Here is a 20,465-nt window from a genome sequence, read left to right on the forward strand (position 1 = left end):
CAGAGTACTGGGCTAATGGCAAGATTCTTGGTAGTGTAGATAAACAGAGAGATCTCGGCATCCAGGTACATAAATCCCTGAAAGTTGCCACCCAGGTTAATAGGGCTGTTAAGAAGGCATATGGTGTGCTAGCCTTTTATCAGTAGGGGGATTGAGTTTCGGAGCCACGAGGTTATGCTGCATCTGTACAAAACTCTGGTGCGGCCGCTCCTGGAGTACTGCGTGCAGTTCTGGTCACCACATTATAGGAAGGATGTGGAAGCTTTGGAAAGGGTTCAGAGGAGATTTACTAGGATGTTGCCTGGTATGGAGGGAAGGTCTTACGAGGAAAGGCTCAGGGACATGAGGTTGTTTTCGTTAGAGAGGAGAAGGCTGAGAGGTGACTTAATAGAGACATATAAGATAGTCAGAGGGTTAGATCGGGTGGACAGTGAGTCTCTTTCCTCGGATGGTGATGACCAACACGAGGGGACATAGCTTTAAATTGAGGGGTGATAGATATAGGACAGATGTCAGAGGCAGTTTCTTTACTCAGAGAGTAGTAGGGGTGTGGAACGCCCTGCCTGCAACAGTAGTAGACTCACCAACTTTAAGGGCATTTAAGTGGTCACTGGATAGACATATGTATGAAAATTGAATAGTGTAGGTCAAGGGCAGCACGGTGGCCTAGTGGTTAGCACAAGCGCCTCACGGCGCTGAGGTCCCAGGTTCAATCCCGGCTCTGGGTCACTGTCCGTGTGGAGTTTGCACATTCTCCCCATGTCTGTGTGGGTTTCGCCCCCACAACCGAAAAATGTGCAGAGTAGGTGGATTGGCCACACTAAATTGCCCCTTAATTGGAAAAAATAATTGGCTAATTTAAATTTATGAAAAAAAAATAGTGTATGTCAGATAGGCTTCAGATGGTTTCACAGGTCGGCGCAACATCAAGGGCCGAAGGGCCCGTACTGCACTGTAATGTTCTATGTTCTATAAGCAAAGGCTCACTTACAGAAGTTAATGCTCAGTTTAAGAAATATCAGAGTTAAAACCCCCAGGATCTTAAATGCTCTGTTGCGTGGACTAGTTGGGTCTTTTGAGACAAACAAAGATATCAAAACCAGAAAATATCTGGCAAGGATTTAAAAACACTCACAAAATTGTTAGTTCTGAATTATTAGAACAATACTGGCCATAGCAACCTTGAGACTGAATCATCGAGAGTGAACTAACTGGGCTAGTGTAGTAAGAGATTCTGCCAGTTTTCTTGAATTAGAACCATTAGGCCTAATTTTAGACTATCCCAATAGCTGATGTAGCTCATGTATTGACCAGCTGTTTCAAATTGAAACCAGATCTGGCATAGATCTCCTGAGCCACATTAGGTTAATTCCACTAAGTATTCAATTACACCAATTCCTGCTCTGGCAAAGTCAAGGAGTTAACTCACAAGTTCTTTTGATGAACTGAGAGCATTGGCTGTTAACAAGTGGTTGGTAAGGTACCATACAATATAGCAAAATTGAAACACACAAGGGACAATTAGCAGCATGTGCATAGGAAAGCCTTCCTCATCATCTGCATGATTCTATATACAGATCCCTCTATACCACCACATTCTGCAATATCCCCCTTTAAATCCTATACTGCTTTTCTACACTTCCTGCCAGTGGGCTTACATCTGCAAATTTCTGGCTAGTCAAACTCCCATTGCAGACTCTACTGCCTTTCCACATACTTAAGATCATAACATTGTGGGGCAATATGGTGGCACAGTGGTTAGCATTGCTGCCTACGGCACTGAAGACCTGGGTTCGAATCCCAGCCCTGGGTCACTGACCGCGTGGAGTTTGCACATTCTCCCCATGTTTGCGTGGGTTTCACCCCCACAACCCAAAGATGTGCAGGGTAGGTGGATTGGCCACGCTAAATTGCCCAATAATTGGGTATTCTAAATTTATTTTTAAAAATCATAACATTGCAGCCAATTAACTGAAGTGACAAAGCAAAAAGGAAATTAAACCACAAAGCTATACTCATGCTGGACTTTCCAAACTGAACACAGTAAATAGTCTTGCAACACCAGGTTAAAGTCCAACAGGTTTTTTCAAAATCACTAGCTTTCGGAGCACTGCTCCTTCCTCGGGTAAAGGCGAACTGGCGTCAGAATGTGGCGACCCAGGGATTTTCACAGTAACCATTGCAGTGTAAATGTAGGCCTACTTATGGCAATAAAGATTATTATTATTATAAGGTTTGGAGGGTGCTGTCAAATATAAATACTGATGGAAAAAAGCAGTTGCAGCAATACATTGTGTATTGAGGTGGATGGGGACAACTCATGAGTGCTAACCAACCCAGTTTTGGAAAAGTGTAAAGACATGGGACAAGAACAAGATCCCCTTCATTCAAATAGCAACAGTTTAACAGATGTATCGAAGAGTGAGCAGAACCTGCAGAATATACAGGAAGGGGAGAAGAAATTCAGCACCAGCAGCAACTTTGACATGTCTATGCAGTGTAGTCAGACAAAGTTACAGCATACACAGTCATGAAACGGAAAAAGCAAGATTATAAAAAACTTTATTGTCACAGCTTAGTTGGAATTGAATTTGTTTGCAACCATTTAAATATGTAAATCCAAATATTTGACAATGGTGATGTCTCAGTTATCTATTAAATATTTCATGTAAATAAATTCAATGGCACAGAAGGCATCACAGTTAAACATTAACCAGAGGTATTTGTATCATGACATTTACAGTATTACAGTAAGACAAAGGATCAGTGACATCCTGCTTGTGACACCATTCTCCCTCATGAATTCCAGTCAACAAGACAGTTTCCAATGGGATCCAAGTTGAGAATCCAGTCTCATGATCAAAACATTTATTTAACCCAAATACAGGCATTGTTTTTGCTACTGTGGTATCAGAGACAATTAAATGCTCTTAAAGATGGACCTACTAGTCAGCAGCCCTTTTCTGCGACATGCCCCTTCCTTTGTAGATATGTTAACACATTAAAGTGGTCATCTTTGGTGTAACAGCCAGATCAAATGCAGGGAGCACAGTCCCCCAGGTAGATCAAAATACAGGACAAATCAAATACTGAATTCTGTGGAGCTAATTAACTGAATGGGAGGTTTTGTACTTAAAAAAATAACATTGAAAAGTTTTCCTGAAACTATTCCTTCAAGTAAATGCAAAAGTCTTTGAATTTATCCCCCATTCTCCTCCATATTAAAATTTCCAGCAGACAATTCTTTTTTGAAATGAAGCCATTTGGTGACCTTATTCTGGAGTAACAAGTTTCAATTTCCCCCCCAGGAGGCATCCCCAAAATCTCCAATTTTAAAAATCAGCTTGGAAAATGTGACCAAAAGTATAAAATGTTTTCTTTAAAAAGTGTAATTTCTGATCCAACTCTTCACAAACTCAAGGGAAAAAAAGTGACGATGGAGCTAGTGAGGGAAATACAGGTTTTGGCCCCTTTAGTTTAAGCATTCTTTTACAACACTTCAAGGCAATCTTAAAAAAACAAAATCAACCACCTAAAATCATCATTCAGTAGCTTTAAAAAAAAGAGGTTGACGACCAATATTCTTGATCCTCCAAACAGTATTCCCACATTCACAGGCACACCTGGAATTGGAATGAAGGTGAACCCTCCAGTAGCTGCAGCAGTGTCTTGGTTCCTTGTTTGGGATTTTCCAGCAGTCTAATTTAGTCAGTCCTTCAGGAATGGATACAATTAGTACACTTCAAACCGTGAAAATCCCAAGAGAAATTCTCCAACTCCTACAAAGTAAATCACTTGCGCGATGCCAAAGAGTGGTGCAATGATTAATGCTCGGCAACCAGATCCCTTCAAGAATGCAGAAGGACCCTCATTCACCCAGATTTTCCTGCAGAGAGAAAACAAAGTTAAGAATTGTTAGAAAAACCTGTTAAGAGATTCAAATGAAAATCTTATGAAACAAAACGTCTCAATAATATTTCTAGTTCCCCAATAAACCCTGGTAGAGCACATTCAGGAGTATTGTGTCAGGTATGGTAATGATTTGAGCCTGTGGTCAAATATTCTGTCAGCAGACTCAAGTGTCCCAGGTTTCACACCATCTGGGCTTGGACAATCATTCCTTCAACCATAGCAAGAATCTTTGAGCTCCTTACACCATGTTGGAGCACCATCAATTATGCAGTATGGCTTTGCCAGCATTGCCCACATATCAAGATCAAATAAAAATGGATGTCTACTTGAGCAAAGTGTTAAAGGGGTCATTGGTAGTGATAGAACAGTGTTCCAGTAGTTTGCAGAACCATTCCAGGAATATGCTCAAAACCCAGATTCCCTGCAATCCCACTAGGTGGAGCAATCTTAGTTTACCACAACAACCATGAAACATTACTGTGTAATAAAGCTTAGAATTGCGCCTCAGTAAGCAGTTAACCTTGGGGGTTACCAGAACCTTATGGAACATGCTTCCCCCTTAATAAAGCACTCCCATCAGACCTATCTCCACTATACTATTGTGGTGTCACAAGTTAATAGGAAAAGGAAGCAGAATGGAAGAGCTTTGCCTGACCCAGTTTTATGGTTGCCCAATACCCAATGGGTGGAATTCTGCTTCACATTTTAAAAACCACTTTCTCAAACTGTTCACTTGATTTTTCTCACCTTGCACAGTCCACAATCCCACTGTAGGTTTCTTCGTTTGCTCCTCTATGTAGTGACTGAAATCGGGTTTTGATCACTAAGATATGAAAATAGGAATATAATTTTACTGTCAAGTAGCCTGTTTCAGCATTGATAATTAAAATAAAATTCCTAAGGGGCAGCATGGTGGACAGTGGTTAGCACTGCAGCCTCACGGCACCAAGGGCCCAGGTTCGATCCCAGCTCTGGGTCACTGTCAGTGTGGAGTTTGCGCATTCTCCTCGTGTTTGCGTGGGTTTCGCCCCCACAACCCAAAAGATATGCACAGTAGGTGGGTTGGTCCAGAATTGGAAAAAAATGAATTGGTATTCTAAATTTATTTTTAAAATATAGAGTTCCCAGTGGCTTCAGTTTGCGAGTGGGTTTATGCCATGTGTGCGATATACAGGAAGCAGAGTTATCTCACCCTACTTCAACTTTCTGTATAACTGCCAACGGAACAAAGCAGATTCCCGGAAGAGGCGGCACCAGGTATGTAATACCAACAAGAAGAGCACAGTGCTTCTCGTGCAAATGCTGCACTGCTTAACCATCTAATTGCTAGCTGAGCCACAATTACAAACTGAATGAATCTTCAATACAACAGTGAATAAGCTCATTCCAAAACCACAAGCGGGTCAACTCCCTGCGATTATGGGTAATCTCTTATATTAGTGTATCCCATTTTCATGTTTATTGCAAACTCAATGATTAACAAAACTTGTTGACCTTGTTAAAACCTGCCCAAAGTTAATCTTGCCAGCTCGGTTCTCATCTTCTATTTCACTCCCATATCTTTATATAGCACCTTTAATGACCTCAATAACCCAAAGCCCTTTACAACTCAATGAAACACATTTCAAAGTGTAGTAACTTGCTGCAAAGCAAAGTGGAAATTTCAACTCACTCACCAATTGAGGTCCTACACTTAGCATCAATACTCTGTACTAGGCAGGGAAGTTTAACAATGTTCTTTATTAATTGATATTCAGCAACCCTTAAAAACACATTGGCCACACTACTGCATAATCCAACTGGTACCTCAGTAAGTTATTCCCATCAACAACCGTGAATTTGTTCAGTTTTTGCCCTCTATGGAAGAAAAATCACATCCAACAGTACACTTACCATCACATGGGTTGACAGCTACAGCAGCAACAGAACCAGCAATACACCCTGATAAAAATGAATGGAGGAAAGAAGCTTTCCCATCCAACGGATTTTGTCCGAGTTTGTTCAGATTGGCAAACAATGGGAAGTAGATGACAGAAAAGGGAACATCCCTGTTCATAAAAGGAAACAATCAATGCAGAGAACACATTTTGTACAATCATAATTGACAAGGCTAGATTGCTGTCAATTACACAGTAAAGATTCCTAACCATATTGTAGCTCAGTGAAGGACGCTGGTGAGAATCCATTAAGGATCCTGGCAATCTGCTGAGGAATGGAGCCTGTACTCCCAACTGCAGCAGCAAGAGGGGCAAGTCACACTCTGTACATGCAAAATATTTTGGCAGCCACTATTTCTGGAAAAAAACACCCATTGGTGCTATATTTTGTCTTTCCAACTTGGGTTACATTTGAGCACATTTTGAACTGTGCAACATTAAATGTACTGCTGGGATAAACAGCAAAATATTTTGGCAGCCACTATTTCTGGAAAAAAACACCCATTGGTGCTATATTTTGTCTTTCCAACTTGGGTTACATTTGAGCACATTTTGAACTGTGCAACATTAAATGTACTGCTGGGATAAACAGAATCCAGCAATTGATAATATTATTGGCAAGGTTGTAAAATACCAGTCATGGGATGTTATTTCTTACAGAACATTGGCAAATATTTTTAAAAACCCAGTGACATTACAAGAATGCAGCAATTGTACCTCAGTATAGTGGCCCCTAATCCTTTATACAGTCCACGGAATCCTTGGGAGTAGAATAAATCTTTAGCAATCTGGGTAGCAGACATTGGCCTGGTAACAGCAGCAGGGCCAACATTGTATGCCCGACTCAGGACTGGGTTGGTGGCTACAACTTTAGTGGAGGAGCTTGAAGGCAATATCAATCTCTGCTGAGCTGCTGTATCAAAGAAAACAAATTTAGCATCCTCGCTAATATAATCCTATGTGAAGTTCTGTTACTTAAAGAGTAAATTGACTAGTTACCTAATCTGCCAGCATCCTGGAGCTGGATTTTCAGCATCTCCATTGGAGTAGTGACAACGACCTGACAGAAACCTGCCCCACAACCTGCCAGCATTTCTTTGAACACATTTAAGCCCTTCCTGAAAGGAAAACACATATATTCGAATACCTGTGGAAACCAAGATGCCACATGCTATACTAATCACAATACAACATAAGCACACAGCTCAATTCAGCATTTAAGGCAACAGTACATTTTAGACATAATACAATTAGGGATTATTTTTTTATTAAAACAGTTGAGCTTGAATGTCTGGATTAAGAATGTCAAAATTAAACACAACATACTATGATACACAAAAAGCCATAAACTGGCCAGATTAATGGTTCAATATTCCACTCGTTGTTTTATTACACAAGATAGCTATATAGCAACATTATCAGATGAGGTACTGTATTTCCCATTTAATGCAACTATATGGTGAACTCCCAATTTATTAATGCCAAAACAAATGCGACAAAAAACATACCCATTTTTTGACAAATACTGACGGAAAAAGTCATTTGCAGCAAGTTTAATTGCCTTCTCAGGTGTTACCAATGTCAAGTTCACAGCCGCACCTAAAATAGGACAAAAAAGCACCATTGAGTATAACTCCCCGTGGATTCCATGTAGTCTCCATTTACATTCAACATGAATTAGACACAAAAATTCTATATTTAAGTCAATACCCTTTTTCGCCCCAGATTTAACACAACACTGAGCTTATGCAGCAAGATTAATCTCTGAATATCTGTATGAGAGGCAGTCTTCTAAAAGTGACAGAGCACCAGATGTAAACAGAAATGGCTCAGCAGAAGGGGAATCTTTCACGCCAAATATGGGGTCATAAATTCTGGTTGGATGAACCTATTATTAGATAGAAACAGCCTGAAGTCTTGAGAGAGAGACTATTTACTCCTCTGTTTTGTTGAAGGTATGGCACTACAGTAGGACACAGATGGACGCAACAATGTGTGGATAATTAACCAAAGGCTAATAATCATAATTAAATCTCCAGGCATCACACAATAGGAGCAGAATCAGCCAGGGTGCTCCCAGATTGAACAGCTATGCAATATCTTCCAAGTTCAAGCAACAAGGACTTGGCCAAGAAACCAGAGCGGTTCTGAGTAATGGAATTTGATCAAATCATCAATTCAAAGTTTGGGAACTACAAAATGTCAAGAACAGCTAGATGGGTTCAAAGCTGGAGGGTCAGACATTTATTTTACAATAGTTTATAATGTTAGATACTCCCTTTAAAATGCTGCAAAAGCACCAATGTTGGCTAATCCAGGCTTAAATGGGATAAAGTAAAATATCTGAGGTAATAATTACCAGTATTCTAATTACACAAGCACATATTTCCAGAGAAAAAGGAATAGAAGATAGATCAGAAATGACACAAATAGCTATAATTAAAATATTTTGGGATTGCATGCAGATTAAAACTTTTGCATCATTGAGCAAGATAAACAGTGCTAACAGACCGACAGGAACATATAGAACAACAAAGACTCCATGAAATCAATGGTTTGTTTGCTGACGATCACATTAAATTAACTTCTAATTATGAGTCTGTAATTTCGATAACTAATAGAAGTGACGACTGTCAACAATACTTTATTGTAGGGGCAACACGGCAGCACAGTTGTTAGCACTGTTGCCTCACGGCACCCAAGACCTGGGTTCGATTCCAGCCTCAGGTCACTGTCCGTGTGGAGTTTTCACATGCCCCCAGTGTGCACGGGGTCTCACCCTACAACCCAAAGATGTGCAGGGTAGGTGTATTGGCCATACTAAATTGCCCCTTAATTGGAAAAAAATTGGCGCTTTAAATTCAAAGCCAAACACTTGAAATGAGAGCCAAATTCACATCTCAAACAAACTGCACATTTTGCCAGTGAAAAGTTTTTTCTATTCATTTACGGGATATCAGCGTCGCTGGTTAGGCCAGCATTTATTGCCCATCCTTAGTTGCCCTTCAGAAGGTGGTGGTGGGTTGTCTTCCAGAACTGTTGCAGTCTTGAGTAGGTACACCCATTGTGATGTTAGGAGGGAGTTCCAGAATGTTGTCCCAGCGACAGTGATGGAACGGCAATATATTTCCAAGTCAGACTGGTGAGTGACTTGGAGGGTAACCTCCAGGTGGCATGGTTCCCAGGTATCTATTAATGCCACGTATTTTGGATAATGCAATTTTGCAGCTCCTCTAAGCGAACAAATCAAACAGATCAGGGTCTCGAGTCTGAATATGGTTTGTGCCAAGTTAATGGACTTCAGCCATATTTGTGGATTGGACATAATGGGCTAAGGATGAACCAATTTTCTAATTACCACTGCAGCTGGAGAAGGGAAAGATTCAGGTTCAGCTGTGATGTCAGTTGTGGTTAAATAACCAGACATTAATTTTCCATCTTTAACTTGACTATGCTAGTTTTTAGATAAATTGTTTAGTAGAAGATCAAACTGAAACTGTTCCCAATGACTCCTAAATTGACAGTTCTAACTGCCTATTACAGAGCAGAACAAATGCTACCCACTTGAACGGATAAAGAAATAGCCACTAAAAACATCCACCCCAATGTAAAGTTATTATAAAACTAATAGGTTAAAATTTCAGAGTTTCTTTGCAAACTGATCTAGGGCAGATAGGAAAATCAGTTGAGATGTCACAGTTTGAAGTCTGAAGAAATAAAGGGAGGAGGGGGAGAAAGAAGATGAAAATAATCTTAGGAATGAGTAAGATGGAATCTTTGCTGAAAGATTTAAATTATGCAGAAAATAGAATTAAATGGATCCTAATTACAAAAGTAAGTGGTACTGTGAACCATTTAATGATTTGATCCATCGTGGCTTCGCCAGATCGGCTAGCCCTCTATCCTTGGCGACCGTCTGTAACATGAAAAACAGATACAAGCAACAGCATTTCCTCAAAGTTTATTTTTAAAGCAGTGGACACTTGGCAACATTTCCTTTTTGCATTCAAATATCTACAGGGCACTGCTTTCACGAGTCCTAAACTTAAAACTCATCAATAGGCATGATTTCAGGAGATCTCATCTTTGATCACAGGTGTACTTTGGGCGTGTACTATTAATGGTACTTAACATGATCTGATTAACTAGAAACCATATAGACAGGTTTTCCTGGGGCTAAGCAGAAACTAGAACAGGCTTAATGTCTTCAAATTCAGTATTCTTCTCATTCACATCTATCTGCCCAAAGGGCAGGCTTGATCCAAAACCTATTAGGTGCTACTTTGCAAGATTTCAGAGTTACCTCTGATTCAGATTCCTTTGGGCACTATATCCCAATAGCTATGACTCAAAATAAGAGCAAATGCTGGCATGCTGTATGACCACGAAGAGACAGTAGAATTAAACCATACACTTGCACCAGGGTTCATTGCATAGCAACCAAGAGGAATGGAGACCCCCCCCCCCCCCCCCCCCCCCCCCCCCACACCTTAATTACCAGCTTCAGATACATATCATTCTGGCTGGGATCAGCTAAGCAAAACTATTTTAATCTTATGTTCCTGGCAGCAGGTCTTTGGTTATTGCGGGTGGCCTGGGGAAGCCAATTGGTTTCAGTTAATGTCAAAGGGACAAAATCAATAATGCTGCTTAGTTTCATCTCATCGGGTATATCATATCTAATATAGCTTATTCTACTCATCTCCACCCATAATTATAAGTAAAACAAGTCTTCAAAGGCTGCAATGAGAATATAAAGATATAGCTCTATCAAGTTTCTCATGAGGTCCTATTTTTCACTGCACAGGCATCGTGAAATGAACTTTATATGGGTTTCATGTTGATGCACTTGATAAAAACATTCGGTTGAATCTATTACAATTCACAAAGAACAGTCTCCTGAAAACATGCCCAATTACTACAGTTTCAAACATTTAACTCTATGTACTACACTACACCATGAACCAGATCAGGTTTTTAAACAATGTTCAGTCTTCATTAAATCTTCATATATTTGATTTACATATTTAATGCTGAACATTGGCTGCAACTAATGTCACTGCATGTGAGAAATCAGGAGGTCTCCGATTAATGGTATTTTACTACTGGACCTAAGCAATTGCACTCAGCACCCCCAAGCCTCAGGCAAGAAGTCCAAGAGCCTTCGCTCTAGATGCCACCTGCTGGATGTGCAGATCAGGCTATGTGACTAAGAACTGGGTTCAGCTTATGCATGGAAGAATAGGTATCAGAGGATTCCCAGCAGCATTGGTGCTGAACTCCTATTCAAGCCAGCAGGAGAAAAGGCAAGAAACTGACAGGCCTTTGGAGTTCTAATTTGAATGACAGCTAATGCTATTATATTCAAAAGACATTAAATGTTATTATTTTCAAAAATATTATCTACTCCAAGTTGGAGTTTGTTAGATAGTACAAGTACTGTAGTTACTGACAGGATGTGGGCTCTACAAACATTCAGGCATCACTACACTAGTTCTAATGTTGGGAAGCAGAAAGTGGAAGTATAATCCTTACCTCGGTACATTCCAAAATATCCTTCAGATCGTAAGGTCTTAATCAGACAGTCCACCCTTGACACAGAAGAGAAAGATAATTACAAAAGGAGCAGCACAAGAACTCAGATCAACAGTTGCCAAAGAAATCAAGGATGGAACAACTTTTGAAACTAGCTCTGCCTTTTTATAAGCGCAAGTAAATGAAATGAAATGAAAATCACTTATTGTCACAAGTAGGCTTCAATGAAGTTACTGTGAAAAGCCCCTAGTCGCCACATTCCGGCGCCTGTTCGGGGAGGCTGTTACAGGAATCGAACCGTGCTACTGGCCTGCTTGGTCTGCTTTCAAAGCCAGAAATTTAGCCCTGTGCTAAACAGCCCCTAAATAACTACTGCACTCCATTGTATTCTTTTTAAAAAGTGCATTATATATAGGTTAGTTTGATTTCAACCTTCCACTGAACAGTTCAAGGAGCTGCTCTGTGCCAAGAGACAAAAACTGCCAAACCCACTCACTCATTTTAGAAGACAGATTTTAGCTTCAATTAGCTAAAAGTCTAATGTAAAACATTCCCAAGTCACAGCAAGCGTATGGCAACACGGACAGTTTGAAAGACGAAGTTTTAGCTGAACCCAAATAGCAAATACATATTGGAACTGGTGTAAAGTGCATTCACATTCTCATTTGAAGTCACCAGTTAATACTAATGAAACTCACATGCTGGTGTAGGTACGCTGCCCAACCCTTTGGTTCTGCAGCCTGGTCTTGGCCAGGTCTATCGGAAAAACACAAGTGACTCCAATCAATCCAGCAGCTCCGCCATTGATGAGTTTGGCAGGAAGGCTTGAGTATTGAACAAAAGGAAGGGAACAATTAGTTGTAAGTTGCATACGTGTACAGAACTTTATCAGCTTAGATGGAGACAAGTAGGGAAGGGACAAGTTGAGAACCCAGGAGATTGAGCCTTGGGCCAGAAAGGAGAAGGTACCAACCAGGTTTGCTGCCCCTGATCATTACTGAAAATTGTAGGCATAGGGGTCATCAAATTCAGTTCCAATATTTTCCAACAGCAAAAAATGTGAAAGTAACTAGATTGAAATCTTACAAGCTACCCACACTGATAGAACTAATAATAATGATCAGCTTTATTGTCACAAGTAGGCTTACATTAACACAAGGAAGTTATTGTGAACAGCCCCTAGTCGCCACATTCTGGTGCCTGTTCGGGTACACGGAGGGAGAATTCTGAATGTCCAAATCACCTAACAGCACGTCTTTCGGGACTTGTGGGAGGAAACCGGAGCACCCGGGGGAAACCCACGCAGACACAGGGAGAACATGCAGACGGTGACCCAGGTCCGGAAATCGAACCTGGGCCACCGGCGCTGTAAAACACCAGTACTAACCACTGTGTTACCATGCCACCCGTACATCCTGGCTGTCAGCACCAACTGCAGTGAGGGTGCTGGCATATCAGTCCCAACACTTCAGTAAATTAAAAAAAAAAGTCATACAGACTTGAAACATTAACTTTCTCCATTGATGCTGCAGACCAGTCGGTTTTTTCCAGAAATGTCTTTTTTCAAGTCAATAACTGACTCATACAGACCCAAGGTTTCAAGCTTGAACTATACTCCATTTAAAATACAAACCACCATCGTGGGGCAGCATGGTAGCACAAGTGATTAGCACTGTGGCTTCACAGCGCCAGGGTCCCAGGTTCTATTCTCCGCTGGGTCACTGTCTGTGTGGAGTCTGCACGAAACCCCTGTTTCTGTGTGGGTTTCCTCCGGGTGCTCCGGTTTCCTCCCACAGTCCAAAGACATGCAGGTTAGGTGGATTGGCCATGATAAATTGCCCTTAGTGACCAAAAAAGTTAAATAGGGTTATTGGGTTACAAGGATAGGGTGGAGGTGAGGGTTTAAGTAGGTTGGTGCAGACTTGATGAGCCGAATGGCCTTCTTCTGCACTGTATGTTCTATGTACTATTTATTACAGAAACATGAACAGAACTGAAGGGCATACGTCAACCACCGGGACAGGGATAAAAAGGTACAAAAGAATGGGATTATAAATTGAGTAAACTGTACACATTGAACTTGTGAAAAGCAGAAAGTGCCTACCTGATTTTGTTGCTGGACATATTTGTAATATTCTTCAAAGTATGCAGAAACGAGATGATTAAAGAAGGTCACACGACACAGCTTAACGGTTACCGGGGAAATAAATGTAGCCTGGATTCTGCAAAACAAAGGTCATATTTCAGTTTACTTCAAACAGTCAGATTAATACTTACCAACACAAGAATTGTGCAGATAGGGTACATGTATGCAATTAGATAGGAAATAGTGTCTCATTAGCAATCCCATTACAGAATCCAGACTTCATTCTACCCCAACAAGACTCGATGGATAAGCATTCCTCCGTCAGACAGACTTTTATTTCTTTCCTCAAACCTCCACCCCAGACAGCATATGAAGTTAATTGAAGGATTCAGCTGATCAGAGACCAGGATTCAAATTCTAGACTTTCTGGTTAGTGCCAACTCAGCTGTCAATTACATTTCAGATAGGCCTATAAAAGGAATCAAGAAATTTCATTTCTTTAGTTTTACAAACACCAACCAATTTATTGAGTGTTAAGATTTACCTCTTAGTGTCACACACATCTCCCCGCTCTGAAGCCACTCCAAGGTGATTAAATTAATCTGATCCTTGCTCGATACGGGCCATTCAACAAAATACTCAACTCAGCTGAAATTCTAGACCTGGAAGAAACCTTACTGTCTGGCCTTGGTTATAATTCTCGACCCGAGACAACAATGTCATTGTATCCCTGCAGATACAAATCTGCCTATAAATATGGAACGGTGGAATGGACGGTCACATGGCAGATTCAATTCAACAATAACGAGGCAATACATTTTGGTGGAGGAGTAGACCCTACTTACACAAAAGAGGAGCAAGAGGCTGGAGCTGCTTATGCACATGATTGAAGGTAAAAGAGGCGGAACAGCATTGTAAAGCATCTGGGATCCCAGAGGCAGAGAACTAAAAAGCCAGAAATGATGCAATTCTGGAATAGAACATAAATTCTGCAACATCTGGAGTACTGTATCCACACTTTACAAAAGATAAAGCTTTGGAACATAGATCTGCTGGAGTTCAAGAGATGAAGGATTAGTTATGTGGATAAACCAGAGAAACAGATGTCCAAGAGCCGATTATAAAATCATTGTGCTTTTTAAAAAAAAGATAAAGGTAATTTCTTTCCAATAGGTTTAAGGTGAGGGGCAAGTCATTGACAATAAGAGATAACTTGCCTCACATCTCAATGGTTAGGATTTGGAATACACTGCCAGATGGGTGTAGATATAGATTTAATAAAGCAGCAGTTCTCAAAAGGGATAATGAAGATAGAAAATTCTGGAAAAACACAGGCAGCCTCTGGAGAAACAGTCAATATCCTGAGTCTAATATGGAAGGGGAAGAGGAGTCATATTGGAGTCAGAATGTTAACACTGTTCCACTCTCCAGATGCTGCCAAACCCAGAGTTTTTCCATAATTATTTTTAATTTCAAATTTCCATCAACTGCAGTATTTTGCTGGTCTTCAAAGAGGGAACCAGATAAATGCTTCAGAAATTGCTGGGATATGAGAAAACAGGGTAGCCGGACTCACTGAGCTGCTATTTGAAAGAGCTGGGACAGACTAAATGGCTGTCCTGGTCTAGGATTCTATAAAACACTAAAGAAATAGGGAAAATGTATCCATGAGTTTTCTGTTCTTTTCAAAGAATTTCACAAAACGCTACCAAATTACAATACACCAATATAGGCTAAATATGACCCCAGTGAACTATTTCATCTACCAACCCAATAATCCCACACTTTCACCACTGCTGTGAAATCACAGAATGTTCCATGTACTCATTTGATATTGGTAATTTTCCCTACAATGTTCTCAAGTTGATATCGCTTGAGAGCGCCAATTTCTGTAACAGTATAACACTCAGTGAATAGCTATCAGTGGACATTGAACATAGAACAGTACAGCACAGAACAGGCCCTTCGGCCCTCGATGTTGTGCCGAGCAATGATCACCCTACTCAAACCCACGTATCCACCCTATACCCGTAGCCCAACAACCACCCCCCCAACCTTACTTTTTAGGACACTACGGGCAATTTAGCATGGCCAATCCACCTAACCCGCACATCTTTGGACTGTGGGAGGAAACCGGAGCACCCGGAGGAAACCCACGCACACACGGGGAGGACGTGCAGACTCCGCACAGGACAGTGACCCAGCCGGGAATCGAACCTGGGATCCTGGAGCTGCGAAGCATTTATGCTAACCACCATGCTACCCATTGCTTCAGAAGACAGACTTTGTCAGGTTAGTGTCATGGAATATTACAAGTTGCCACACTAGCTGAAGTAAAAATCAAAAAGTAGTTGTGGGGAGGGAATGATCTAACGACAATTTTGTTCTGTGAGGCTCAATCCCGAAGTCAGCAAGCTATTAAGTTGCAAATGCTACGCAATATGATCTATACCTTCAGATCACATAACCCTTTAGACGTATTCCAATATGAACCTGTGATTCTGCCGTGAGGTTTATCTAATTAAATTCAAGTAAACCACTTGATCACAATGTGCAGGACACCATTTGATTCTGCTCTCTGCAGTCACGAGAGAGAATTTCAATGAAGAAATGGTGGGGCAGGAATTATTTTGAGCTTCAATCCACAAACCTGGCAAAATATTGTTGAGCAAGAGTAGCTATTACACAAGAAATTGATCCAACTTTACCAGATCAACAATTTAGAAAGGAAATTCAACAAATACCGACATACACAAAAACACATAGAAAATAGAAGAGGCCATTCAGCCCTTTGAGCCTGCTCCGCCATTCATTCTGATCACAGCTAATCATCAGAGTTCAATACCCTGACCCCACCTCTTCTCACAAAATATCCTTTTAGCCCCAAGAGCTATATCCAATTCCTTCTTGAAATTACACGTTTTGGCCTCAACTACTTTCGGTGCTATTGAATTCCAGATTCACCACTCTCTGGGTGAAGAAATTTCTCCTCACCTCAGTCCTGAAAGGTTTACCCCCTTATCCACAAACCCTTAGTTCTGGGCTCCCCACCATCAGGAACACTCTTTCTAAATCTATCCTGTGTAATCCTGTTAGAATTTTGTGAATTTTCTATGAGATCCCCTCACCTCTCCTGAACTCCAGTGAATATAATCCTAACAACTTCAGTCTCTCAGGCAGCACGGTAGCATGGTGGTTAGCATAAATGCTTCACAGCTCCAGGGTCCCAGGTTCGGTTCCCGGCTGGGTCACTGTCTGTGCGGAGTCTGCACGTCCTCCCCGTGTGTGCGTGGGTTTCCTCCGGGTGCTCCGGTTTCCTCCCACAGTCCAAAGATGTGCGGGTTAGGTGGATTGGCCATGCTAAATTGCCCATAGTGTCCTAAAACATAAGGTTATGGGGGGGTTGTTGGGTTACGGGTATAGGGTGGATACGTGGGTTTGAGTAGGGAGATCATTGCTCGGCACAACATCGAGGGCCGAAGGGCCTGTTCTGTGCTGTACTGTTCTATGTTCTCCTCATACGACAAGTCACACCATCCCATGAATCAGCGAATTCACTTCTCTTCAGCTCAATTTCACTTTTGTTAGCAGGGAACACAGCCACACATCACGGTCAAAAGCATGAAATGACCAACATTCTTTGCTTAACCACAGAAATAACACTTTTCAATGTAAATCTCCAGTATATATATATTTTTAATACAAGGTCTATTTTTAGTGTTCCCATAAATCATCAATTACTTCTGGTTTCTGAGAAACAAGTGCACTTACAGAGAATCAGGTACCCTGTATAATTTCACCCAAGTACTGCATTTCTTAGTAATTTTCAGCAAAATTTCCACCAACTACTTTCACACCACTAGTTGTTATTGAAAAGTCAATACCCAATTGGATCGTGTTTTAGTAGAGTGCACAGTGGACAATTCTACACCACAGCAAGTGTATGCCATTTTCAGTATCTCCCAGTGTTAAGAGGATTGCGTATGTACTGTACCTGCACTTCCAAACCATTACACAGCATGGGAACAAATATAAAACCATCAAATCCCAAAACAAGTAGAAACATCACATTTATCCCCAGTCAAGGCCAAAGAAAGCACTGAGCTGGCTCCAGGATGTGGTGACAAAATGTCCCTATATTTTCCACAGGAAACACCTAAACTAACCACTAATAGTTTTTTACCCTGACATCAGACCGGAACACCGATTCAAATACTGAATACTAGAAGTATTCTGAAACCCAAATGAGCAAAGGCAAGTTAGAAAATGAAGTGAATGCAGAAGAAACAGTAGTGCACAATTTCTCAGCAATCAATTGTTTCACTCAAGTAACAATTATTCAACTGGATGCAGTAATTTCATAAGTGCAGAAATAAGTAAATTAATACTGAAAGTTATTGCCCCAGAACTGGCAAATATTTGTTCTGTCAAAGCCTTCAGAAATCACCAAAAGACTCACTGGCTCAAGTTTGAGCAAAGGATGTACCTTTGCATATCGGTCACTGAGCAACTAGTAAGTCCTTTCTTACACAAAGATTTGCCTCCAACCAAATTGTGTAAACTTCCCAATTAAATATGAATCACAAACATTCTCGACATTAAAATGATGCAATCTGACGATTTAACTTTGGGTACTTCCCACTACTGCGGTTAGTTACTGTTAGAAAAGTTGAAGCATCTGAAACACAGTTTTAAACATAATTCAAGCTATTTATTCCCGAAATTTGTTTTCACCCCGGGTGTTAAACAAGTTAATAACACTTCATAAATCTGTAACAAAGGGTGACTTTTATGCAACTAAAATTATAACTAACTAAAAGCATCAACATCCACAGGTAGTTCCTCCTCCCCCCAAAATACTCTTCTTCCTCCTTCTCCCCCCACAAAAATACTCTTCTTCCTCCTTCTCCCCCCACAAAAATACTCTTCTTCCTCCTTCTCCCCCCACAAAAATACTCTTCTTCCTCCTTCTCCCCCCACAAAAATACTCTTCTTCCTCCTTCTCCCCCCACAAAAATACTCTTCTTCCTCCTTCTCCCCCCACAAAAATACTCTTCTTCCTCCTTCTCCCCCCACAAAAATACTCCCTTCCCCTCCTTCTCCCCCCACAAAAATACTCCCTTCCCCTCCTTCTCCCCCCACAAAAATACTCCCTTCCCCTCCCCCCTACAAAAGCGCTCCCCCCCTACAAAAGAGCTCCCCCCCTACAAAAGAGCTCCCCCCCTACAAAAGAGCTCCCCCCCCTACAGAAGAGCTCCCCCCCCTACAGAAGAGCTCCCCTACAAAAGAGCTCCCCCCCCTACAGAAGAGCTCCCCCCCCTACAGAAGAGCTCCCCTACAAAAGAGCTCCCCCCCCTACAGAAGAGCTCCCCCCCCTACAGAAGAGCTCCCCCCCCTACAGAAGAGCTCCCCCCCACAAAAGAGCTCCCCCCCCTACAGAAGAGCTCCCCCCCCTACAGAAGAGCTCCCCCCCCTACAGAAGAGCTCCCCCCCCTACAGAAGAGCTCCCCCCCCTACAGAAGAGCTCCCCCCCCTACAGAAGAGCTCCCCCCCCTACAAAAGCTCCCCCCTCCCCCCCTACAAAAGCTCCCCCCTCTACAAAAGCTCCCCCCTCCCCCCCACAAAAGCTCCCCCCCTACAAAAGCTCCCCCCTCCCCCTCTACAAAAGCTCCCCCCTACAAAAGCTCCCCCCTCCCCCCCTACAAAAGCTCCCCCCTCCCCCCCTACAAAAGCTCCCCCCTCCCCCCCTACAAAAGCTCCCCCCTCCCCCCTTACAAAAGCTCCCCCCTCCCCCCTTACAAAAGCTCCCCCCTCCCCCCTTACAAAAGCTCCCCCCTCCCCCCTTACAAAAGCTCCCCCCTCCCCCCTTACAAAAGCTCCCCCCTCCCCCCCTACAAAAGCTCCCCCCTCCCCCCCTACAAAAGCTCCCCCCTCCCCCCCTACAAAAGCTCTCCCCTCCCCCCCTACAAAAGCTCTCCCCTCCCCCCCCTACAAAAGCTCTCCCCTCCCCCCAAAAGTTCTCCCATCCCTTTCCCCCACAAAAAGCTCTTCCTTCCTCCCCCTACAAAAGTTCTCCCTTCCCCTCCCCCACACAAAAGCTCTCCGTTCCTCCTGTCCCCCCCCCAAAAAAAAATGTTCCCCCATTCTCTCCCGCGCAATTCTACCAGGGTGCGACTGATGCTCACTCCAACACGGCGGGAGGCCGCTGGGGTGCGGAGATGCTCACCGTTGTGGTTGTGCTCGGGGCTCTGGTGGATCGCGAGTAGTCTCTCGGTAGCGGTTGAGCTGTGCCGTGTATCCGGATTAGGCAGGGCGGCGATCACTAGTGGAAAGGACTGCGGCGTCGCTCGCTCGCTTATCATTACCGGCAGAACTGCGCCGCCCCCCTAGCCGCCGGCCAATCCGCGAAGGCAGCGCAAAGCCGCCGCTATCCCATTGGTCAGAACCGGGCCTCCCCCCAGGCACTGACCAATCCGCTCCGTGAAAGCAAATCCGGCGCTCTCCTATTGGTTCCCGCACCTTTCATTGTGACCCATTCAAACTGAAAGCCAATAACGGTTCGGCGACTGGCCAATCAGAAAGCAGTATCGCTCTGAGCCAATCGGAAAGCAGCAGCGGTCTGATCTAATCAGAGTCCCCCGCCTGATGGTCACGTAATCAGTTGGTCCTTTTTTCCTGGGGATTCATTTTGGCTGACCTTCGTGACCCACACTGGCTGACCTTCGCAACCCACACTGGTTGACCTTCGCGACCCACGCTGGCTGACCTTCGCGGCCCACGCTGGCTGACCTTCGCGACCCACGCTGGCTGACCTTCGCGGCCCACGCTGGCTGACCTTTGCGGCCCACGCTGGCTCACCTTAGCGGCCCACGCTGGCTGACCTTCGCGGCCCACGCTGGCTCACCTTCGCGACCCACGCTGGCTGACCTTCACGGCCCACATGTTCACAGCCGCTTGCAGCCGGTGTAATGAAAAGCCGGCTGCTGCGTGGGAAT

At 42.8% G+C, this 20,465-nt stretch overlaps 1 protein-coding gene across 3 annotated transcripts; it reads right to left on the minus strand.

Annotated features, from left to right (window-relative positions):
* Window positions 1-2,545: 2,545 nt before the first annotated feature.
* On the minus strand, window positions 2,546-19,850 carry LOC119978299 (mitochondrial glutamate carrier 1-like). Of its 3 annotated transcripts, none has more exons than XM_038819823.1 (10): window positions 19,697-19,850; window positions 13,489-13,606; window positions 12,083-12,208; window positions 11,385-11,440; window positions 7,358-7,448; window positions 6,849-6,967; window positions 6,567-6,759; window positions 5,806-5,960; window positions 4,660-4,735; window positions 2,546-3,886 (listed from the first exon to the last, which is right to left on the minus strand). In XM_038819823.1, exons 2-10 carry the CDS (start codon window positions 13,506-13,508, stop codon window positions 3,733-3,735), a joined length of 990 nt encoding a protein of 329 aa, XP_038675751.1. In that variant the 5' UTR covers window positions 13,509-13,606; window positions 19,697-19,850; the 3' UTR covers window positions 2,546-3,732. The 3 variants fall into 3 exon arrangements, with proteins under 3 accessions (XP_038675751.1, XP_038675750.1, XP_038675752.1); XM_038819822.1 differs by having other exon boundaries at window positions 6,567-6,762; XM_038819824.1 differs by lacking the exons at window positions 13,489-13,606; window positions 19,697-19,850 and adding an exon at window positions 9,680-9,765 and having other exon boundaries at window positions 6,567-6,762.
* Window positions 19,851-20,465: the final 615 nt, after the last annotated feature.

The sequence above is a fragment of the Scyliorhinus canicula genome, chromosome 15 (assembly GCF_902713615.1).
Source record: "Scyliorhinus canicula chromosome 15, sScyCan1.1, whole genome shotgun sequence".
In the NCBI taxonomy this organism is placed as follows: domain Eukaryota; kingdom Metazoa; phylum Chordata; class Chondrichthyes; order Carcharhiniformes; family Scyliorhinidae; genus Scyliorhinus; species Scyliorhinus canicula.

What these genes read in the sequence shown, in the direction of transcription:
- LOC119978299 (XM_038819822.1), bottom strand. Translation starts at nt 13,508, where the DNA reads ATGTCCAGCAACAAAATCAG. An exon ending in ATGTCCAGCAACAAAATCAG is followed by an intron (nt 12,209 to 13,488) that starts GTAGGCACTTTC and finishes TCAATACTCAAG; the next exon opens with CCTTCCTGCCAAACTCATCA. An exon ending in GGGATTGTGGACTGTGCAAG is followed by an intron (nt 3,887 to 4,659) that starts GTGAGAAAAATC and finishes TTCTCTCTGCAG; the next exon opens with GAAAATCTGGGTGAATGAGG.